The 18,172-nt window shown below is 60.9% G+C and overlaps 1 protein-coding gene and 1 non-coding gene across 3 annotated transcripts; both read left to right on the forward strand.

Moving 5' to 3' along the window:
• Nucleotides 1–1,820: 1,820 nt before the first annotated feature.
• PLCB3 (phospholipase C beta 3) lies at nucleotides 1,821–18,076 on the forward strand. Of its 2 annotated transcripts, none has more exons than XM_006050880.4 (31): nucleotides 1,821–2,055; nucleotides 5,346–5,423; nucleotides 5,692–5,760; nucleotides 5,849–5,989; nucleotides 6,211–6,290; nucleotides 6,394–6,447; nucleotides 6,540–6,615; nucleotides 6,718–6,818; nucleotides 7,355–7,521; nucleotides 7,596–7,742; nucleotides 8,653–8,893; nucleotides 9,094–9,178; nucleotides 9,254–9,440; nucleotides 10,167–10,372; nucleotides 11,188–11,284; nucleotides 11,364–11,448; nucleotides 11,731–11,855; nucleotides 12,197–12,351; nucleotides 12,432–12,593; nucleotides 13,264–13,363; nucleotides 13,450–13,554; nucleotides 13,766–13,857; nucleotides 15,163–15,328; nucleotides 15,418–15,453; nucleotides 15,559–15,751; nucleotides 16,315–16,456; nucleotides 16,563–16,639; nucleotides 16,773–16,862; nucleotides 16,954–17,011; nucleotides 17,299–17,385; nucleotides 17,466–18,076. In XM_006050880.4, exons 1-31 carry the CDS (start codon nucleotides 1,957–1,959, stop codon nucleotides 17,667–17,669), a joined length of 3,705 nt encoding a protein of 1,234 aa, XP_006050942.1. In that variant the 5' UTR covers nucleotides 1,821–1,956; the 3' UTR covers nucleotides 17,670–18,076. The 2 variants fall into 2 exon arrangements, with proteins under 2 accessions (XP_006050942.1, XP_025142381.1); XM_025286596.3 differs by having other exon boundaries at nucleotides 16,318–16,456.
• On the forward strand, nucleotides 14,955–15,027 carry TRNAA-UGC. Its single transcript has one exon. It is a non-coding gene; the product is annotated as a tRNA-Ala (tRNA).
• Nucleotides 18,077–18,172: the final 96 nt, after the last annotated feature.

Here is an 18,172-nt window from a genome sequence, read left to right on the forward strand (position 1 = left end):
ACCCTCCTCCCTGGCATCTCCACAACCTGCTGTCCTTTCCTTAGATATCCAACTGTCTTAGATATCCAATACCCAGGGGTCATCTCATACCCATTTGCCTATTTCATCCTCTGACAACCTCCAACTTCTGGACAAGGTGACGGACCTGCACCCAAGCTAGGGGGAGCAGAGGCCCATCTCTACCCTGCATGGCTACCCAGTGAGACCTCATAGTCCCTGAGTCTCTGATGAGAGAGGACAAGGACAAGGATCTTCAAGTCCAGTCTCTTCAAGGGCAAGGAGTAAAGACAGGACAGAACTAGACAGAGGGCTGCAATCCTCCTACCAAGCTGTGTGACCTTGAAAGTGAAGTCGCTCAGTCGTGTCCGACTCTTTGTGACCCTGTGGACTGTAGCCTATCAGGCTTCTCCGTCCATGGGATTCTCCAGGCAAGAATACCAGAGTGGGTTACCATTTCCTTCTCCAGGGGATCTTCCCGACCCAGGGATCGAACCCAGGTCTCCCGCATTGGAGGTAGATGCTTTAACCTCTGAGCCACCAGTGACCTTGGGCGAGTCCTTTCCCCTTTCTGGGCCTCAAGTAGAGATAATAATCACACCCACAGGGCCTTGGCCAAAGGCTAGGAGATCTGTTAGGTTAGAGTTGGTGCCCAACGTGGTGGGGATTTTGAGGATGGCAGGTGCCAGGCAGGGTTCCCCTTGGGGGTCTGAGAGCCTGGGGCAAAGGCAGCCTGTAGGGCTGCCTCCTCCTTGACTGACCCCTCCTCCCCCAGAAACAGCTCCGTCTCTTTCTGGGTTTCTAGGTGACTTGGCTGGCCCCTCTGGATGAGTTCTACTTTAAACCTGCTGCTGCTACTGCCTCTGTATTGGGGGGGCTCCCACAGGGGCCCCCAGGCAGGAGCCCCCCCAGCCAAGCCCTGCGGGAGGGGCTGCAGCCCCCACCCATCTCAGTGCCCATGTGCCTTCCAGCTCAGGTCCCTGGCACGCTGCAGATTTCAGGGCACCTGCTGTGGGCCAGGCGTGGCAGAGCCCCTCCTCAACCCTCCTAGTTCATGGACACCCAAGAGGCTTCTGACCCCTCCAAGCAAAACGACCAGCTGTCCCCTTCTCAGTTTGCAGTCGGGAGCCCCACAGGGACAGGTTCCAGGCTGAGCTGGGGAAGGGGGCGGGGGGCGGGGAGTGGGTTCTGTGGAACAAGAAGGGCGCTGTTCCAGGGCTCGCTCTACAAAGCCAGGGTGCTTGGGTCCTCAAAGGAGGCGGCAGGCGCCGGGCCTCCCCGGGCTAGGGACGGGGGGAGGGCGCCTGCGGCGGGAGGCCCATTAGCTTGCTAATTGCTCTCAGGGAGGGGGGCCGAGCTGCTGCTGGAGGGGGTGAGGCGATGTGAGGGCAGAGGCGGGGGTGGGAGTGGCTTTTCCAGCACTCAGCTAAATGCTGTAGGAGTGGGGTGGAAGGCAGGTCTCTTCTCCCCCAGGCTCAAGTATTGCTCTCTGGTAATACCCCCGCCCCTGCTCCTCAGAAACAGTGGGCTAACCCCAGCGCCGGTCTTCAGCAGCGCCCTCTACACCCAGTCCCCCTAGCTGCACCCCGATCCCTAAGCGCCCTCCCTCCACCCGGAGCCTGTTCAGCTGAGATACCCCAGCGAAGCGCCTCAGTCCAGGCGCGCCCAGGGTCCCATCCCTCCTCTGGCTGCAGTCGCTACCCCGGCCGCCAGGGGGAGCCGACGCGAGGCGGGCCGGCCGGACGCTGTGGGAGGGGGCGGTCCCGCTGCGGCCCCGCCCCCGCCCCGCCCCGGCCGGGCCCCGCCGATTCTCTGGTCTGTCCGGGACAGACTGGCTGGCGGGCGGGCGCAGACGCCGCCGGGCCGGAGCGGGCCGTGCGGGAGCGCGCGGAGGGAACAGCGGCGCCGTCGGGTCCCCGTCGGGGCTCCGCGGGTCCCCGACCCGCCCCCGGCCCGGCTATGGCGGGCGCCAGGCCCGGCGTCCACGCGCTGCAGCTGGAGCCGCCCACCGTCGTGGAGACCCTGCGGCGCGGGAGTAAGTTCATCAAATGGGACGAGGTGAGTGCAGGGGCTCCCTGCTCCGCCCAGATCCGGGGACTCCGTCACTCCTGCTCCGCCAGACGCCGGGGACCCCCGGCCCAGACTGGCCTGATCACCGCGCCACCCCCATCCCAGCCTGGCTGCGCTCCGGAAACTTGAGTCCCCAATCGTACCCGTAAGGAAGACTGTCCCCCACCCGCCAGTCCAACCCCTCATCTGCGGAAAATGTGACATTTATTCCTTGGCTCGGAGATTTCGAACCCCAATAAATTCTAGCCCCCGCTTTTTTACTCGTCCTTCTCACCTCTCCCTGCCCGTCTAATTCTCGTTCCTCCAACCCTGGCCTGGTCACCAGACCCCTGCCCAGCACTGGACGGTCTGGCTCAAGAACCATGGCCCCCACTCTGGCTTAGCGTACCCCCATTCTGACTGGGTGCCTCTGGGACCCTGCTCTTCCTCGTACCCTATTTTGAACATTCTTCTCCATTCATCACTTTTTCACCCTGTTCTGGCTGGCACCCCTTTGCCCTGCTTCTAGATCCCAGCCCAGCTCCTCGCTCTGGTGGGGGTACCAAGTCACCCCACATGGAGACTTTGCCCCCCAAGTTCCTCCACCTCGGGGGAACTTTGCTCACCACTCCTTAGCACTGGGACTTTGAACCCCAATAAATCCTGGCCCCCCTTTATCTGACCTGCCCCTGCTGCATCCCCGAGGCCCCGCTCCCACCTGCGGCTCGGCGACGGGTCCTGCCCCTCACGCTCGTTTCCACAGCGCCCCTTCCCCTGCCCCCTGGGCCCCTCCTCGCCGGCCTGAGCTTCCTTGCTGCTCCTTCCCAGCCAGGCCGGAGGCCTGGAAGACTCCCGGCTCCTTTCCGGCTGGGTGGGGCGGGTAGGCGTGAGAGCTAGGGGAGGGGCTGGGGGCGTGGCCTGAGGTAACAGGTGTGCCCTAGAGGGTCTCCCGGCGCCCCTGGGACTAGGGCAGACCCCTCCCCCCAGGCCAGCTTGAAGGGAAAAGTTTCTCCTTTTCCTTCCAGTGTGATAAACCCAAATAAGGAAGTGGGAACAGGGAGAGGGCCCTGGGGGTGGGGTGGGGGTTGCTGACAAGGACTTGGGGCCTGAGAGGCTGGGGTTCCGGCTGCCTTTGAAGACCGGGCCTCTGAGGAGGGTTAGAGGGAGGCCCTGGAGGCAGTGCCCACAGAACTAGCCCCTCTTCACACTACTGGGGGCCCCTGAGCCCCAGGGCAGGGTTGGTAATCCCAGAAAAGGGCTGAGGGTAGGTGTCAGCCCAGTGAGGTGGGGAGGCCCAAGCACCCCAAAAGTTCCCAAGCTGCCGTCCCCTCTGCCTCCAGCTCAGTCTCCCATCTTTCCTAAGCAAAGCCTGAGATGGGCGGGGCTAGTGGAGTCCCCATCCTCCTGCAGATGGAAACTGAGTCTGGAGAACAGAGACTGATCCCAGGCCCCACGGTGGGGTGGCGGCTGAGGCCAGCAGCTGGGAGTCTGGCAGAGGTCCTGGTTCCCTGCTTCCCAAACCTTGGGACTCGAGAGTCATACTTGTTATTGTTGTTCAATTGCTCAGTTCAACAAGAACCCTCCATGGACTGAAGCCTGCCGGGCAAGGGATTTCCGAGGCAGGAATACTCCAGTGCATTGCTCTTTCCTCCTCCAGGGGATATTCCCGATCCAGGGATTGAACCTGCATTCCCTGCACTAGCAGGTGGATTTTTTACCGCTAAGCCACCAGAAAAGCCTCTGGAACCAAGCTAGTAGTGTTAGTCGCTCAGTCATGCCCGACTCTTTGTGAGCCCATGGACTGTAGCCCACCAGGCTCGTCTGTCCATGGAATTCTCCAGGCAAGAATACTGGCGTGGGTTGCTATTTCCTCCTCCAGGAGATCTTCCGGACCCAGGGATCGCACCTGGGTCTCCTGCATTTAAGGCAGATTCTTTACAGTCTGAGCTACCAGGGAAGCCCTGGAGCCATACTGCCTGCGTGCACATCTTGGCTCCTTTTCTTGACCTTAGGAAAGCTGCATAGTCTTTCTGTGGCTCAGTCTTCTCAACTGTAAAATGGGAAGAACAGTAGCGCAAACCTCATAGGATGTTTAGAGAACTAAGTGAGCTCCTAGATAGCGAGTGCTTAGACCTGTACCTGGCAAGCAGAAGGGAGGGTGAGGCACTGTACTGACCACCAATGAGCAGTAACTTGGGAGTGGCACCAGGGTGAGGCAGGGTCTTCTGTTGGCCTGGGGGAAGAGAGTTCTGGGCTTCCCTCGCGGCTCAGTGGTAAAGAATCCGCTTGCCAGTGCCTGCTAATGCAGGAGATGCGAGTTTGATCCCTGGGTCAGGAAGATCTCCTGGAGAAGGAAATGGCAACCCACTCCAGCATTCTGGGCTGGAAAATCCCACGGACAGAGGAGCCTGACAGGCTACAATCCAAGGGGTTGCAAAGACTCGGACACCACTGATCAGCTAAACAGCCACAGGAGAGTTCTATCTGTGGCCACTTGGTCACTTGGGCCCTGGCTGAGTCTGAGCTGCTGATGACACCACCCCGTCCCCACCGCTGCTGGTCCTGAGTCACACAGGGTGGCTCTTCTCGGAAATGGAGCCAGTGCACCCTTTTGCTGCCCTTCCACCAGGCTGTTTGAGTGAGGGCTGAATTCACTGTCTGGGCCTGAGGACAGAATGAGTACCTGTCCAAGGGGACTTAGTCTGTGCTGTAAGATGGGTGGGGTGAGCCTCGAAGCTGTGGGACTCCAGTGGGATGCAGAGTGGGGGGTAATGGACTTTGAGGCCAATGTAAGGGGTGGCTGGCTGTCCTGGGGACCTGAGGGACACAGAGGACCATGAGGGTCAGGCTTCCAAACCCTCTTCTTTCATTTCATAAATATTCCCAAGGGGGCTGTGGGGGCTTCAGCCACCAGGGATCTCTCAGACCTTATGAGGAAACAGCCCAGGGTTGGGGTCTGGGGAGGCCTCTCCAAGGAGGCAGATTAGATTTCATGGGAAGAGAAAGAAAGGAAGATATCCCTGCATGGGAACAATGATGCAAAACCTGGGGATGGGGAATGGATAGTTAGTTGTCCATGTGACAGAGTCTTAGGGCAAGAAGGAGGTGGGGCTGGGAGGGGCCTAGGAACTCAGCTTTGTCCTGAGGACTGAAAGGAGCCACTAAGGACCTGTGGCCTGGCTGAGCCGTCATCTTCGCTCACTAGCAGAAAGATTGGAGTGGATGGGCCCTGGGTTCCAGGGCCCAAACCTGGGCAGCAACCCTCACTCCCTGACCCCTGCCATCCGTCTCGTCCCCAGGAGGCCTCCAGTCGGAACCTGGTAACCCTGCGAGTGGACTCCAATGGCTTCTTCCTGTACTGGACAGGACCCAACATGGTGAGGGCGGCCCTGGCACAGCTTGCTTGGGTCTTGGGCCCCCCACCCCAGACCTCCCGAAACCATTCCCTGCCCCTGCCCTTGGGGGTGGGGCCCCGCTGCTGCCTGACCTCTCCCACAGTTCCCTGGACAGGAAGTGCTACAGGTGGGGGCTAAGACTGGGGCTACAGCAGGGGGTGAGCACTCCCTGGCCCGGGTGGGGAGCTTGGGGGCTTCCAGTTCTCACCCTGGAGCCTCTCAGACCCACCGTGGCATCTGGTTTCCCCAGGAGGTGGACACACTCGACATCAGCTCCATCAGGGACACCAGGACGGGCCGTTATGCCCGCCTGCCCAAGGTGAGTGATGGGGGCCCAGGTTATGGATGGGAGTGAGGTAATGGGGGAGGGGGACAGCCCTCTTCACCCTTGGCTCTCATCTACTCAGGACCCCAAGATCCGGGAGGTGTTGGGCTTTGGGGGCCCTGATGCCCGGTTGGAGGAGAAGCTGATGACAGTTGTGGCCGGGCCAGACCCGGTGAATACAACATTCTTGAACTTCATGGCCGTGCAGGATGATACAGCCAAGGTGGGCCAGGATCGATGGCTGGGCCTGGGGGAGCTACTGCCTCACTTGCTGAGTCAGCCATCACTTAGTAGGCACCTGCTGTGTACTAGGCTGTCCTCTGCCCCTTTTTCTAATCATCCTCTGACAAAGCTGTTTTTAAGCATTTCCTGTGTATCCGACAGTGGCTGAGCCAGCCCCTCTGTCCCCCACTCACGCCCTGCCCCTGGATCCTGACCCCTCAGGTCTGGTCCGAGGAGCTCTTCAAGTTGGCTATGAACATCCTGGCTCAGAACGCCTCCCGGAACACCTTCTTGCGCAAAGCGTGAGCCCTGGGCCTGCCCTGGGGAAGCGCGGGGCAGGAGTGCGTGGTGGGGGGTTCAGGAGGCTGTTGTCCCAGGGCGTGACCCTCCCACCTGTCTCCCCAGATACACGAAGCTGAAGCTGCAGGTAAACCAGGATGGACGGATTCCAGTCAAGAAGTGAGCACCCCTCTCCCTCCTCAGCATCTCCTCTGCTGTTCTGACCTTGGTGACCTTTGCCCCACTGACCCTAACCCCTCCCATCTGCTCAGCATCCTGAAGATGTTCTCAGCAGACAAGAAGCGGGTAGAAACTGCACTGGAATCCTGTGGCCTCAATTTCAACCGAGTGAGGGGCCTGGGGACAGGGGTTGGGCGGGTATCACAACGGGTGCCTGCCCTTTCAGGGCCGGCTGACCCTGGGTTCTGACTCTCCACTCCTGGCCCCTAGAGCGAGTCCATCCGGCCTGACGAGTTTTCCTTGGAAATCTTTGAGCGGTTCCTGAACAAGCTGTGTCTGCGGCCGGACATTGACAAGATCCTGCTGGAGATGTGAGCAAGGCCGACCTGCCCACCGGCCCCCGTGTACTGTGTCTGGCCTCTGCCGGCAGCGGCGTTCCTTCCAGTCCTGGGAGGGGAGGCGGACCTCTTGGGGGTCTCTGTGTGCTGGGCTGTAGCTGTGCTCAGGGCTGCCTGGGGCTCTGCTGTGGACAGTTCTGTGCTGACCCTTCTTGGCCAGCGATGCTCCTGAGACAGCAGGAGGTCCCCCGTGCTAGGGACCAGAATGCATTGGCTCAGATGTGTTGTGGGTGACGCTGGACCTGAGGTTGGACTCAGGAGCTGCAGGCAGGCACAGTGTGGTGGGACAAGCCCTTGGTGGCTTCCAAAGCCCTTACTGACACCAGCGTTGGCACCAAGTAGTCAGGAGAGTGGATGGGGAAACTGAGGCCCAGGGGGGCTGAGACTGGCCCCCGTCCCCATCAGAAGGTTCTGGAACTAGGCACCGACCTTCTGACTCCTCCCCCGGTGAGGGTTTGAAGCAGGGGCTGGTGAGGCTGCAGCCTAACCCACCATCTCACCCCCTCCAGAGGCGCCAAGGGCAAACCTTACCTGACACTGGAGCAGCTCATGGATTTCATTAACCAGAAGCAGCGGGACCCGCGGCTCAACGAAGTGCTGTACCCACCTCTGCGGCCCTCCCAGGCCCGGCTGCTCATCGAGAAGTACGAGCCCAACAAGCAGTTCCTGGAGCGAGGTGAGCCAGCGTGGGAGCTGGGGGCAAGGTGGGAGGGCCCCCACTGACCCTGCTGACCCTACCCTGCCCCCCAGACCAGATGTCCATGGAGGGCTTCAGCCGCTACCTGGGAGGTGAGGAGAATGGCATTCTGCCGCTTGAGGCCTTGGATCTGAGCGCAGACATGACCCAGCCACTCAGCGCCTACTTCATCAATTCCTCACACAACACCTATCTCACGGGTGAGCGTGCCCATCCTAGCGTGACCTCTGCCCTCTGGTCCTTAGACTGCCTCCCTCCCTTTGGGGTGGCCCATGCTGGGGAAGCAAGCCAGAAATAGCAAGCCTGTCCTAGGGAGCGGGCTTCTCTGCATGGGTTTCCCCGGAGGTCCAGGAGGCTTCCCCAGGGGAAGGGCTGAGGCCTGCACCTGCCCTGTGAAGGACAGCCTGTGTATATTGAGGGGGTGGGGGGGGCTGGAACTGGGGCCACCTGGTGCTCTTAAGCTGAAAGGAGGCCAAGAGGTGGGGTGGGGCGGGGTGGGGCGTGGTGGGGCAGGTATCCATGAGAGGGACCCTGGAGGCACAGAAAGAATGGAAGGAATTTGTACTGATCCTGAGTGAATGGGAAGGTTTCTTGCAAGGTGTTGAGCAGGGGGAGGTGATGTGACCTGGTATGTTTTTAGAAGGATGACGCCCGGTGCTCCACAGAGATTGGATGGGAGGCGGGGAGGAGCCTGCTGTCCCCAGGAGGAGGTGACAGAGGCTGTTCCAGGGCAGCCACCGTGGAGGGAAGAAAGGGAAGCGGGGGGCCGTGGAGGTTCTGGGGACAACTCCCAGTTCAGGCTGGTGGGATGGGGGTGATAGGAGTTCATCTGAGACAGGGTGAGACCTGGAGGTGGAGGGCCCCACCTGTCAGCCAGTGCCAATGGATGCTGACTCTGCCTGGCTTTGGGGCTTTGGGGCGAGAGGTGATGCTGGTTCCACAGTGAATCAAGGAGTGATCAGCAGCTGGCCAGACAAAGCGAGCCCAGGCTAGGCCACCACCGGGGCTTTGTGTCCCCGGCACGGCCCCACCCAGCTCAGCACAGGCCTGGGGAGGAGGGTGAGGAGCCAGGCTGGCTGGGCACTGGTGGTGATGGAGCCTGGCCCCCAGCGGGGCAGCTGGCCGGAACCTCGTCGGTGGAGATGTACCGGCAGGCGCTGTTGTGGGGCTGCCGCTGTGTGGAGCTGGACGTGTGGAAGGGGCGGCCGCCCGAGGAGGAGCCGTTCATCACGCACGGCTTCACCATGACCACGGAGGTGCCGCTGAGAGACGTGCTCGAGGCCATCGCGGAGACCGCCTTCAAGACTTCACCCTACCCCGTCATCCTCTCCTTTGAGAACCACGTGGACTCGTGAGTGGGACCCCAATCCCAGCCGGGGGGAGTCCCTGTTGACCCAGGGACAGCCACTCACTATGACACTGTTGGATTGCTCCTATGACCTTTGACCCTGGGAGTGAGTGACCCTTTTGGTAATCTTGCCAGCCTCTGATCCACTCTGGGGACTTCAGCTTCACCCCAGGAACCTCTGACCTCTGACCTTGGCCCCACAGGGCGAAACAGCAGGCCAAGATGGCTGAGTACTGCCGCTCCATCTTTGGGGACGCTCTGCTCATTGACCCCCTGGACAAGTACCCGGTATGGGGCTCAGAGCCGGGGCGGGGCGTGGGGGTTAGGGCGCCCAGCAGACGCTGACCTGTCCGTGCCCACCAGCTGGCCCCAGGCATACCCCTGCCCAGCCCCCAGGACCTGATGGGCCGCATCCTGGTGAAGAACAAGAAGCGGCACCGACTCGGCAGCGGCGTCCCTGACAGCTCCGTGCGCAAGCGGCCACTCGAGCAGAGCAACTCGGCCCTGAGCGAGAGCTCCGCCACCACCGAGCCCTCCTCGCCCCAGCTTGGTGAGATCCTGGCCTGACCTCCTACCCCAGTCCCGACCCTAAGCCCCCACTTCTCTGAGCCCAGCCCTCCCTGGAGACGCGCCTTCTGCGCCCAACTTGACTTCCCCCCTCTCCAAGCCACTCGCCGCCTGGGATGTGGTTCCATCCACCTCCTGACCCTTCAGTCTCAGCCTCCAGCTAGCACCTCACAGAGGTGTTCCCCCTCGACCAGGTTGTGACTCAGACCTCTGACCTCAGTGAACCATCTCTCTCCTGAGACCCCTTATGAGTGTACTCTCCCAGCGGGTCCTATTTCAGCTCACCCTGACCTCTCACTTTATTGAGGCCCCTCTTCCATCTGACCCATGACTGCTTACCTCCCTAAGCCCCTTCACGGGGTGTGGCCCTAACTGACCCTTGACTTGGAACCCCTCCTTGTCATCCTTCCCCCCAACTGTCAGGACTGTTGTATCCCAGTTCTCAGCCTTCTGAGCCACCCTACCTATCTTCCTGAGTTACATCTCCCCAGAGTTATATCTGCACCCTGACCTTTGACTTTTGACTCCTCTACACTACCACTGGGTTTGATCCCGTTCAACTCCTGACCTCCCCCTCTCCTCAGCAACACTGCGCTGAGAGTAACCCTGGACTCCATGAGGCAGTTCTGCACCCCTCGGGCCCAACCCTTCCTGGCTCCTGAGCAACTGTGTGCCCTGACCCTTGACCCCATGGCCTTGTCCTCTGCAGGGTCCCCCAGCTCTGACAGCTGCCCAGGCCTGAGCAATGGGGAGGAGGTGGGCCTCGAGAAGCCCAGCCTGGAGCCTCGGAAGTCTCTGGGGGAGGAAGGTTTGCAGCGGGGCCCTGATGCTCTTGGACCTGCCTACCGGGAGGATGAGGAAGAGGACGAGGAAGAGGAGGAACAAACGGACCCCAAAAAGCCGACCACGGATGAGGTCAGGCCTGCAAGCGGGATGAGGGGGCAGTGGCATGCCTTCACTTCCCAAGTGGGCTGAGCCCTGACTGTGCCAGGCACAGCCCTGAGCGCTGGGTCCACCTGCCCTCCCAGAGTTCACACAGAGGGGGTGTGTGTGGAGTTGGGGAGGGTCTTAGGTAAACAGGTGTGGAAACAAGTGTGAAATTGTGTTTGGGATATGGGCTGGGGGGGGTGAGTTAGGGTGTAGAACCGGGGTGAGGAGTGGGGAGTCGGACCTCGGCGAGGATATTGGGTGAGCAGACTGAGGAAGGGGGGCTGTGCAAAGGCCCTGTGGCAGGGCCAGAGAGTGTGGAGGAGGGAGGGCACTGAGTTCTGGGGAAGGGAGGTGACAGGAAAGGTCAGTGCTGAAACTGGGTTTGGGAGGGGCCCAGAGTGGGGACGGGTGTGGGCAGAGGTGAGTGAGCTCAGGATACAAGGCTTGGGGAATCTTGTGAGGTACCCAGGAAGAGGTGGCAAGGCGGTGGCTGGAAATGAGAGTGGGGGTGGGAATTTGGGGGCTCACCCTCATGTGAATAATTGAACCCCTGAGGTTGGCTGAGGAGTTCCAGCTTCCAAGGATCAGGGGGCAGGAGGCAGACCGGGAAGGTGGGGTCCAGGGCCCGGTCAGCAAGGCCCAGAGAGAAGGTTGTGGGGCGCATGGGACCATGATGGACAGGCTGTGGCCGGGCTGGGAAGAGGGTCAGCGCCTCCTCTGTGGTGCGGGGGCAGGTGAGGGAGCTTCCAACTCCCGGCTGGGGGGCACGGAACCGCTGACCCTGCGATTGGGGGCCCCAGGGCACTGCCAGCAGTGAGGTCAACGCCACCGAGGAAATGTCCACACTCGTCAACTATATCGAACCTGTCAAGTTCAAGTCCTTCGAGGCTGCTCGAAGTGAGTGGGGTGAGAGGTGGGGGAAGGGGAGGCAGTCGGGCTCTGCCAGGCCTGATCCCCTCCCACCTCCACCCCCCAGAGAGGAACAAGTGCTTCGAGATGTCGTCCTTCGTGGAGACCAAGGCCATGGAGCAACTGACCAAGAGCCCCATGGAGTTTGTGGAGTATCCTTCCGCGCTGGCGGTCTGGCGAGCCAGGGTGGGGCTGCTCACTGGGAGGCAGGCTCGGGTGGTTCTACCACTCCTGACTCTCAAGCACCCCTGTCTAGGTTGGGAGCGGGCCTGGGAGACTGCCCAGGGCCTAGGCTGAGAAGTGGGGGACTGCGGGACAGCTTGAGCCAAGGCCGGGAGGTGGGTTCACAGGAGCCGAGGATGGGCCTGGAGCACTGGGCTCGAGGCAGTACGCGGGGCCAGTACCTGTCTGTGGTCCCTGACTGTCAATCTCAGATACAACAAGCAGCAGCTCAGCCGCATCTACCCCAAGGGCACCCGCGTGGACTCGTCCAACTACATGCCCCAGCTCTTCTGGAACGTGGGCTGCCAGCTCGTTGCACTCAACTTTCAGACTCTAGGTGAGCGCTGCCCTGCCTTGACCTTTGACCTCTGGCCCCCAGCCTCACTAACTTCTGCCCCCTGATCCTGTGAATCTTGACTTCAGGAACCTCTGACTGTATCTAATACCAGATCCCCAAATCCAACCAAGACCTCAGCTGACATTAACCCCTGATCTTGGCTGATGCTAGACCTGGCCCCTTGTCCAGTATTCTTGGAGTCTGGATCCTAGATGCCATCTGATCTGACCTGAATGACCCCTGGTTTCCCCACTGCACTGCACAGCAGTGTCCTTCCTGACCCCTGACCCTGTTCCACCTGCTGACCCTCGCCCTCCCCATGTTGCGCACCGCCCCCCCAGATGTGCCGATGCAGCTCAACGCCGGCGTGTTTGAGTACAACGGGCGCAGCGGCTACCTACTCAAGCCTGAGTTCATGCGGCGGCCAGACAAGTCCTTTGACCCCTTCACCGAAGTCATAGTGGACGGCATCGTGGCCAATGCCGTGCGGGTCAAGGTGGGGCCGGGAAGGGCGCAAGCCAGGGTGTCCCGGGGGTGGGACTTTTGAGCAGCCTCCTCACCCTCCTGGCCCCCCAGGTGATCTCGGGGCAGTTCCTGTCCGACAGGAAGGTGGGCATCTACGTGGAGGTGGACATGTTCGGGCTTCCTGTTGACACGCGGCGCAAGTACCGCACGCGGACCTCACAAGGGAACTCGTTCAACCCTGTGTGGGATGAGGAGCCATTCGACTTCCCCAAGGTGAGCCCCAGACCTGCTGGACTCCCTTGGGGGAACAGGAGCACCATGTGGTTGGGGGTCAGAGATGGGGGTGCCAAGGCTAGGGGTGTCACCCCAGACCTGCTGGGCTCTCTTGGTGGGGGAACAGGAGCGCTGCATGGTCGGGGGTCAGAGGCCTCAGTGCCGAGGCTAGGCCTGTCACCCCAGGTCCTGCCTGTCCCCGTGTCAGGCTGGAGCTCCCTGCCCTCTGTGGGGTCAGGGTTGGGGGACAGGAAGCTGAAACAGCAGGAGGTCCCGTAGCTCCCCGGGGGCATAGCCCATCCCCTCTCCCAGGCAGGAGGGACTTGCTGCAAGCTCACCCCAGCTTCTCCCTGCCTCCCAGATGGATGGGCCTGCTGAGGATGCGGCCTCAGTCTCAGATGCATGGCTCAGTCTAGGTGCTAAGCCGGCAGTGACCAGACCCGTCCTGCCATAATAATGCCTGGAGGGGTCTGTTTGCCAGTGTTCTGGACTCAGGGCTCTGGGAACACTGGCCACCTCTGGCCAGGCTGTGGAGGTGCGGGTCCACCATTGGCTTAGTGGCGATGGTGACTGATGGTCTGTGGTTGGGTCATGTGGTCCAGGGGCCCACTCTGGGTGGTGGCCTTGCTGGCCGTGGTCAGCTGCGGCTTAGACCAGACTGGGCCCTCAGGTGGTGCTGCCCACGCTGGCTTCGCTGCGCATCGCGGCCTTTGAGGAGGGGGGCAAGTTCGTGGGGCACCGGATCCTGCCTGTCTCTGCCATCCGCTCAGGTGAGACCATCTGGACTCTGGGCAGTTAGGGGGGGCACAGTGTGTGGGGACCTGTGCTCAGCCCCCTTGCCCTCCCATCCTCCCAGGGTACCATTACATCTGCCTGCGGAACGAGGCCAACCAGCCGCTGTGCCTGCCAGCCCTGCTCATCTACACCGAGGCCTCCGACTACATCCCCGACGACCACCAGGGTGAGCCGCACGGGCTGGGGCAGGGCAGGCCAGGCAGGGTGGGGACAAGGACACCGCCAGGGCCTGGGAGTGGCTGGGACTGGTGGCTCCAGGTGGGTGGTAAACAGATCTGAGGGTGGTTTTGCGGTCCCTGTGTGAGACCAGAGCTGGGGAGGGTGTGGGCCCCGGGGGTTCTGTCTGAGACCCTTGCCCTCTGCCCCTCCACCCCCAGACTATGCAGAGGCCCTGATCAACCCCATCAAGCATGTCAGCCTGATGGACCAGAGGGCCAAGCAGCTGGCTGCCCTCATTGGGGAGAGCGAGGTGAGCCAGGGCAGGTCAGGGGCAGGCACAGTGATGCATGGAGGGGTCTGTCTGCCTGTGCTCTTGACAGGCAGGAGGGCAGCAAGGCTCAGGCTCATCTGGACCCTGGGGGTCAGGGTGGGGGAGTGGTCAGAGCTGACCCCTGGGCCCAGCCCTGGTGGAGAAGCACCCTGCAGCCTTCTCCGCTCTCCTCTGTCTATACCGCCCATGCCAGTCCCAGCTGGCGGTAGGACTCTTTTCCCCGAGGAGCCTGTTCCCTGCTTGCTGCTGATGCCAGCTTCATGGGTTCACCCACACTGTCCCTCCAGCCCTGGGCTCTGCCTCTAGCGCCCTTCCACCACGCTGCACGGCTGGGGCTTCTGGGCTCTCTCGTTCAGGAGGCTCAGCTGCCTGGGGTTACTCGCCACATTTTAAGGAGGTGGAAATCCCTTCTGCATAAGAAAGGCCTTCAGGACTGTCCAGGGCTAGAATTCTGGCTGCCGGCAGGCTCAAAGCCAGGGTGCAGAGTTCAGCCGCTTCACCAGGGCAGTTGGAAGCCCTAAAAGCTTTTCAAGCATGGTCCTGGGAGCCATGAGACGGGCCGTGGCTTCTGCGGGGAGGGGTCAGGAGCAGAGGCTGGCCGCACAGCTAGGCCCGATCCCCTGGGGGCCTGCGGCAGCAGGGAAGAAAGCTGGCTGCCTGGAGTTATTAGCGGGAGAGACTAGTGCCCCCTCTGTGGTCACTTCCTTCGTTGATTTAATCAGGAGCTAAGCATCGAGGAAGATGAGCAGCTGTGGGCAAGGGTGGAGAGGGGACTCAGAGACAGGAGGGAACTTGGGGCTGGGCCAGGGCTTTCCAGAACAATCTAGAAGTTCCTAACCATATGCAGTGAGGCCTCACATCCTAGAGACACGACCTCACGTTCTCTTCCCCAGACCCCACGTGCAAAACGGGGTTAGAAATGCGTGTCTAAAAAAAAAAAAAAAAAAGAAAAGAAAGAAATGCGTGTCTTGTTCTCATGGAGTTATTCTCACAGCCCCCACATGACAGACGAGAGGAGTCCAGGGCCTCAGGCTGAAGGAGATTGTGAAGGACGGAAGGGTCTAGAGAGGGGGAGTTCCCTGGTGGTCCAGTGGTTAGGACTCTGCACTTGCACTGCCAAGGGCCCGGGTTCGATCCCTGGTTGGGGAACTAAGGTCTCCACAAGCCTCACGGTGTGGCTCCCTCCCCCCCAAATATCTAAAAAAAATAAAAGAAGGGTCTGGAGAGAGTAGCATTTCTGGAAGGAGCATAGAACATTCTACTTTCTCCACCTCACCCTTGCAGGCTCAGTCTGGCCCAGAGACGAGCCAGGAGACCCAGACTCAGCAGCTGGGGTACCAGCTGAACCCACACCCAACGCCCAGCCCACTGGACGCCTCCCCGCGCCGGCCCCCAGGCCCCGCCACCTCCCCGACCAGCTCCTCCATCAGCTCCTCCATCAGCAGCCCAGGTAAGGGGCGGCCTGGGGGTAGGCGGAGAGAGGGGGATAGCTCTGCCCTTCTCCAGCTTCTCACAGCCAGCCCTGCCTGTGCTTTCCAGGTCAGCGCGATGATCTCATCGCCAGCATCCTCTCAGGTAGGGGGCGGGCCTGTCCTGGGGCAGGGCTACTTCTGGAGGGAACCGTGCTCCGGTAGGGGTGGTCTGCCCCAGCCCAGCCCAGCCCGCCTTTGCTGTCCACAGAGGTGGCCCCCGCCCCGCTGGACGAGCTCCGAGGCCACAAGGCCCTGGTGAAGCTCCGGAGCCGGCAAGAGCGAGACTTCCGGGAGCTGTACAAGAAACATCAGCGGAAGGCCGTTGCCCTCACGCGCCGGTTGCTCGACAACCTGGCCCAGGCCCGTGCGGGGAGCAGGTGCCGACAGCGGCCTGGTGTCCTGTGAGTGTCCCACCTGCCCATATGCTTTGTGCATGGATGTGAATGTGAATATGAGGGTTTCTGCACCAGGTGGACATAGACAGATGGCCCAGGGCTGCCCTTTTGACCCCTAGGAAGGAGGTTTGCTGCAAGGAAGACAGAGGACTCTGGGTCTCACCCTCTTTGTGACCCCGTGGACTATGCAGTCCATAGAATTCTCCAGGCCAGAATACTGGAGTGGGTAGCCTTTCCCTTCTTCAGGGGATCTTCCCAACCCAGGGATCAAACCCAGGTCTCCCGCATTGCAGGCGGATTCTTTACCAGCTGAGCCACAAGGGAAGTCCCTTTCCACCAGGAGGGATACCTTTTTTGAAGTCCTCATAAAAGCGTGTTTCCAGGGACTGTTGCCCAGATAGGCTCCTAACATTTGTGTAGAGCTGACAGGCCTCCTCCTTGGCATAACCAATCCCACCTCTCCGGGTTGGTATCTGTCACTGCCTGTGGGCATCTGCCCTGTCCCCCTGCCCTCCTGGCCCAGGTCCATGTGACAACCTGAGTATTACCCAGAGGGGTTCTCCCCACAGAAGCGGGGAGGACGAGAGGGCAGAAGAGGAAGAAGTTAGCAGGTATCAAGAGTTCCAGAAGAAACAGGTGCAGTGTCTGCTGGAGCTGAGGGAGGCCCAGGTGGACACAGAGGCGGAGCGGAGGCTGGAGCACCTGCAGCAGGTGGGGGGGGGGGTGGTGGGTGGCATGTGGTGGGGGGCGGGGGGAGCCTACCTCTGGGACAGGCCTGTCACAGCCCAGGTCACCTGTCGGCCACCTGTGTCTGTAGGCTCAGCTGAAGCTCAGGGAGGTTGTCCTGGATGCTCACATGACTCAGTTGAAGAAACTGAAGGAGATAAACGAGAGGTGAAGGCTGGGGATCTCGCGGGCAGCGGGGTCAGGGGGTACTCCCTGGTGCCACGAGGTGGGCAAATGCACACACACACACACACCCCTGTCCTGCCATTGACCCTGCCTGTTCTCCCACTGGTTCCTCCAGGGAGAAGAAGGAACTGCAGAAGATCCTGGACAGGAAACGCCACAACAGTATCTCAGAGGCCAAGACCAGGGAGAAACATAAGAAGGAGGCGTAAGGGCATCGGGGCTGGGAGCCAGTTGTGTGGTGGGCAGGCCGGGTGGGTACCTGGGCGCTGAGCCCATCCTCCTTGCCTCCCGTGCAGGGAACTAACAGAGATTAACCGTCGGCACATCACTGAGTCAGTCAACTCCATCCGTCGGGTGAGTGAAGCTCAGGTGCCACCCTAGCCCACTCCTGTTCCTTCAGTCATCCCAAACCGGTATCTTGGGTGTCAACTTGATGTTCCGTCACCCTAGAGGGACTTCTAGATCCTTTCTCTGTGGGTCTGCTGTAAGAGTCATCTCAGGACCCTGGTCACACAGCCCCGGGAACCTTCACCTTCTTGCTCAGAAAGAGGGTCTGCCTGACTTCTCAGCCACCACAGAGCCCCGGGACCCAGGCCCCTCCCTTAGAGACCCTTGTGTGAGCCCTTGTCCCCCACACACAGCTGGAGGAGGCCCAGAAGCAGCGGCAGGAACGCCTTGTGGCCGGACAGCAGCAGATCCTCCAACAGCTGGCGGAAGAGGAGCCCAAGGTGGGGCCGTGGGTGAGGGGCAGGCAGGTGGCAGGTGGGCAGAGCACTGGGTGGCCTCTCTGACGCTGCTCCTCCTGCAGCTGCTGGCCCAGCTGGTCCAGGAGTGTCAGGAGCAGCGGGAGAGGCTGCCCCAGGAGATCCGCTGGAGCCTGCTGGGCGAGACACAGGAGGGACTGGGGGACGGGCATCTGGTCGCCTGTGCCAGCAACGGTCACGCGCCTGGGAGCAGTGGGCACCTGCCCGGCGCTGACTCAGAGAGCCAGGAGGAGACTACAAAGCTCTGAACTGGCTGAGCAAGAGGTGGCCACCAGGCCAGGGTGGGCGCTGGGAGGAGGGCAGGAGGCTAAGACACTAAATGCTCTTTTTTTTTTTTTTTAAACTTTTTATCTTTAGAAATTTTATTTTTTTAAACCAGGGCAAGCACCCCCACTAACTCCCCTCTTTTACCCCCCTGGGGCCCCATTAGTCCCCAGCCCCTCCTTCCTGCCCTCAGTCCTAGGGAAGGTGCTGGGTGGGTCACACTGGGCCAGAAGGGCCTCACCCCCCATGACACCCACACCCTAGAGTGGGAGTTGTCTCCCTCACTTCCCCAGGGAACAGTGGGTGGAGCCTTTGAGCTCCGGGAAGTCACATTCTTTCTCTTTCCTTTGGGGATTTTTTTTTTTATGTGAATAAACGTGGATTTCAGGGATCCTGTGTGCAGCGTGGTTTGGGGCAGTACTGGAGAGGATTCTGGGCCCTAGATCTGGTTCTGCTTTTTCTGGAGCCTCAGTTTTCTCATCTATAA

Source organism: Bubalus bubalis, chromosome 5 (assembly GCF_019923935.1).
Source record: "Bubalus bubalis isolate 160015118507 breed Murrah chromosome 5, NDDB_SH_1, whole genome shotgun sequence".
Taxonomy (NCBI): domain Eukaryota; kingdom Metazoa; phylum Chordata; class Mammalia; order Artiodactyla; family Bovidae; genus Bubalus; species Bubalus bubalis.

What these genes read in the sequence shown, in the direction of transcription:
- PLCB3 (XM_006050880.4), top strand. Translation starts at nt 1,957, where the DNA reads ATGGCGGGCGCCAGGCCCGGCGTCCACGCGCTGCAGCTGGAGCCGCCC. An exon ending in CCAATGCCGTGCGGGTCAAG is followed by an intron (nt 12,352 to 12,431) that starts GTGGGGCCGGGA and finishes CTGGCCCCCCAG; the next exon opens with GTGATCTCGGGGCAGTTCCT. An exon ending in CATCGCCAGCATCCTCTCAG is followed by an intron (nt 15,454 to 15,558) that starts GTAGGGGGCGGG and finishes TGCTGTCCACAG; the next exon opens with AGGTGGCCCCCGCCCCGCTG.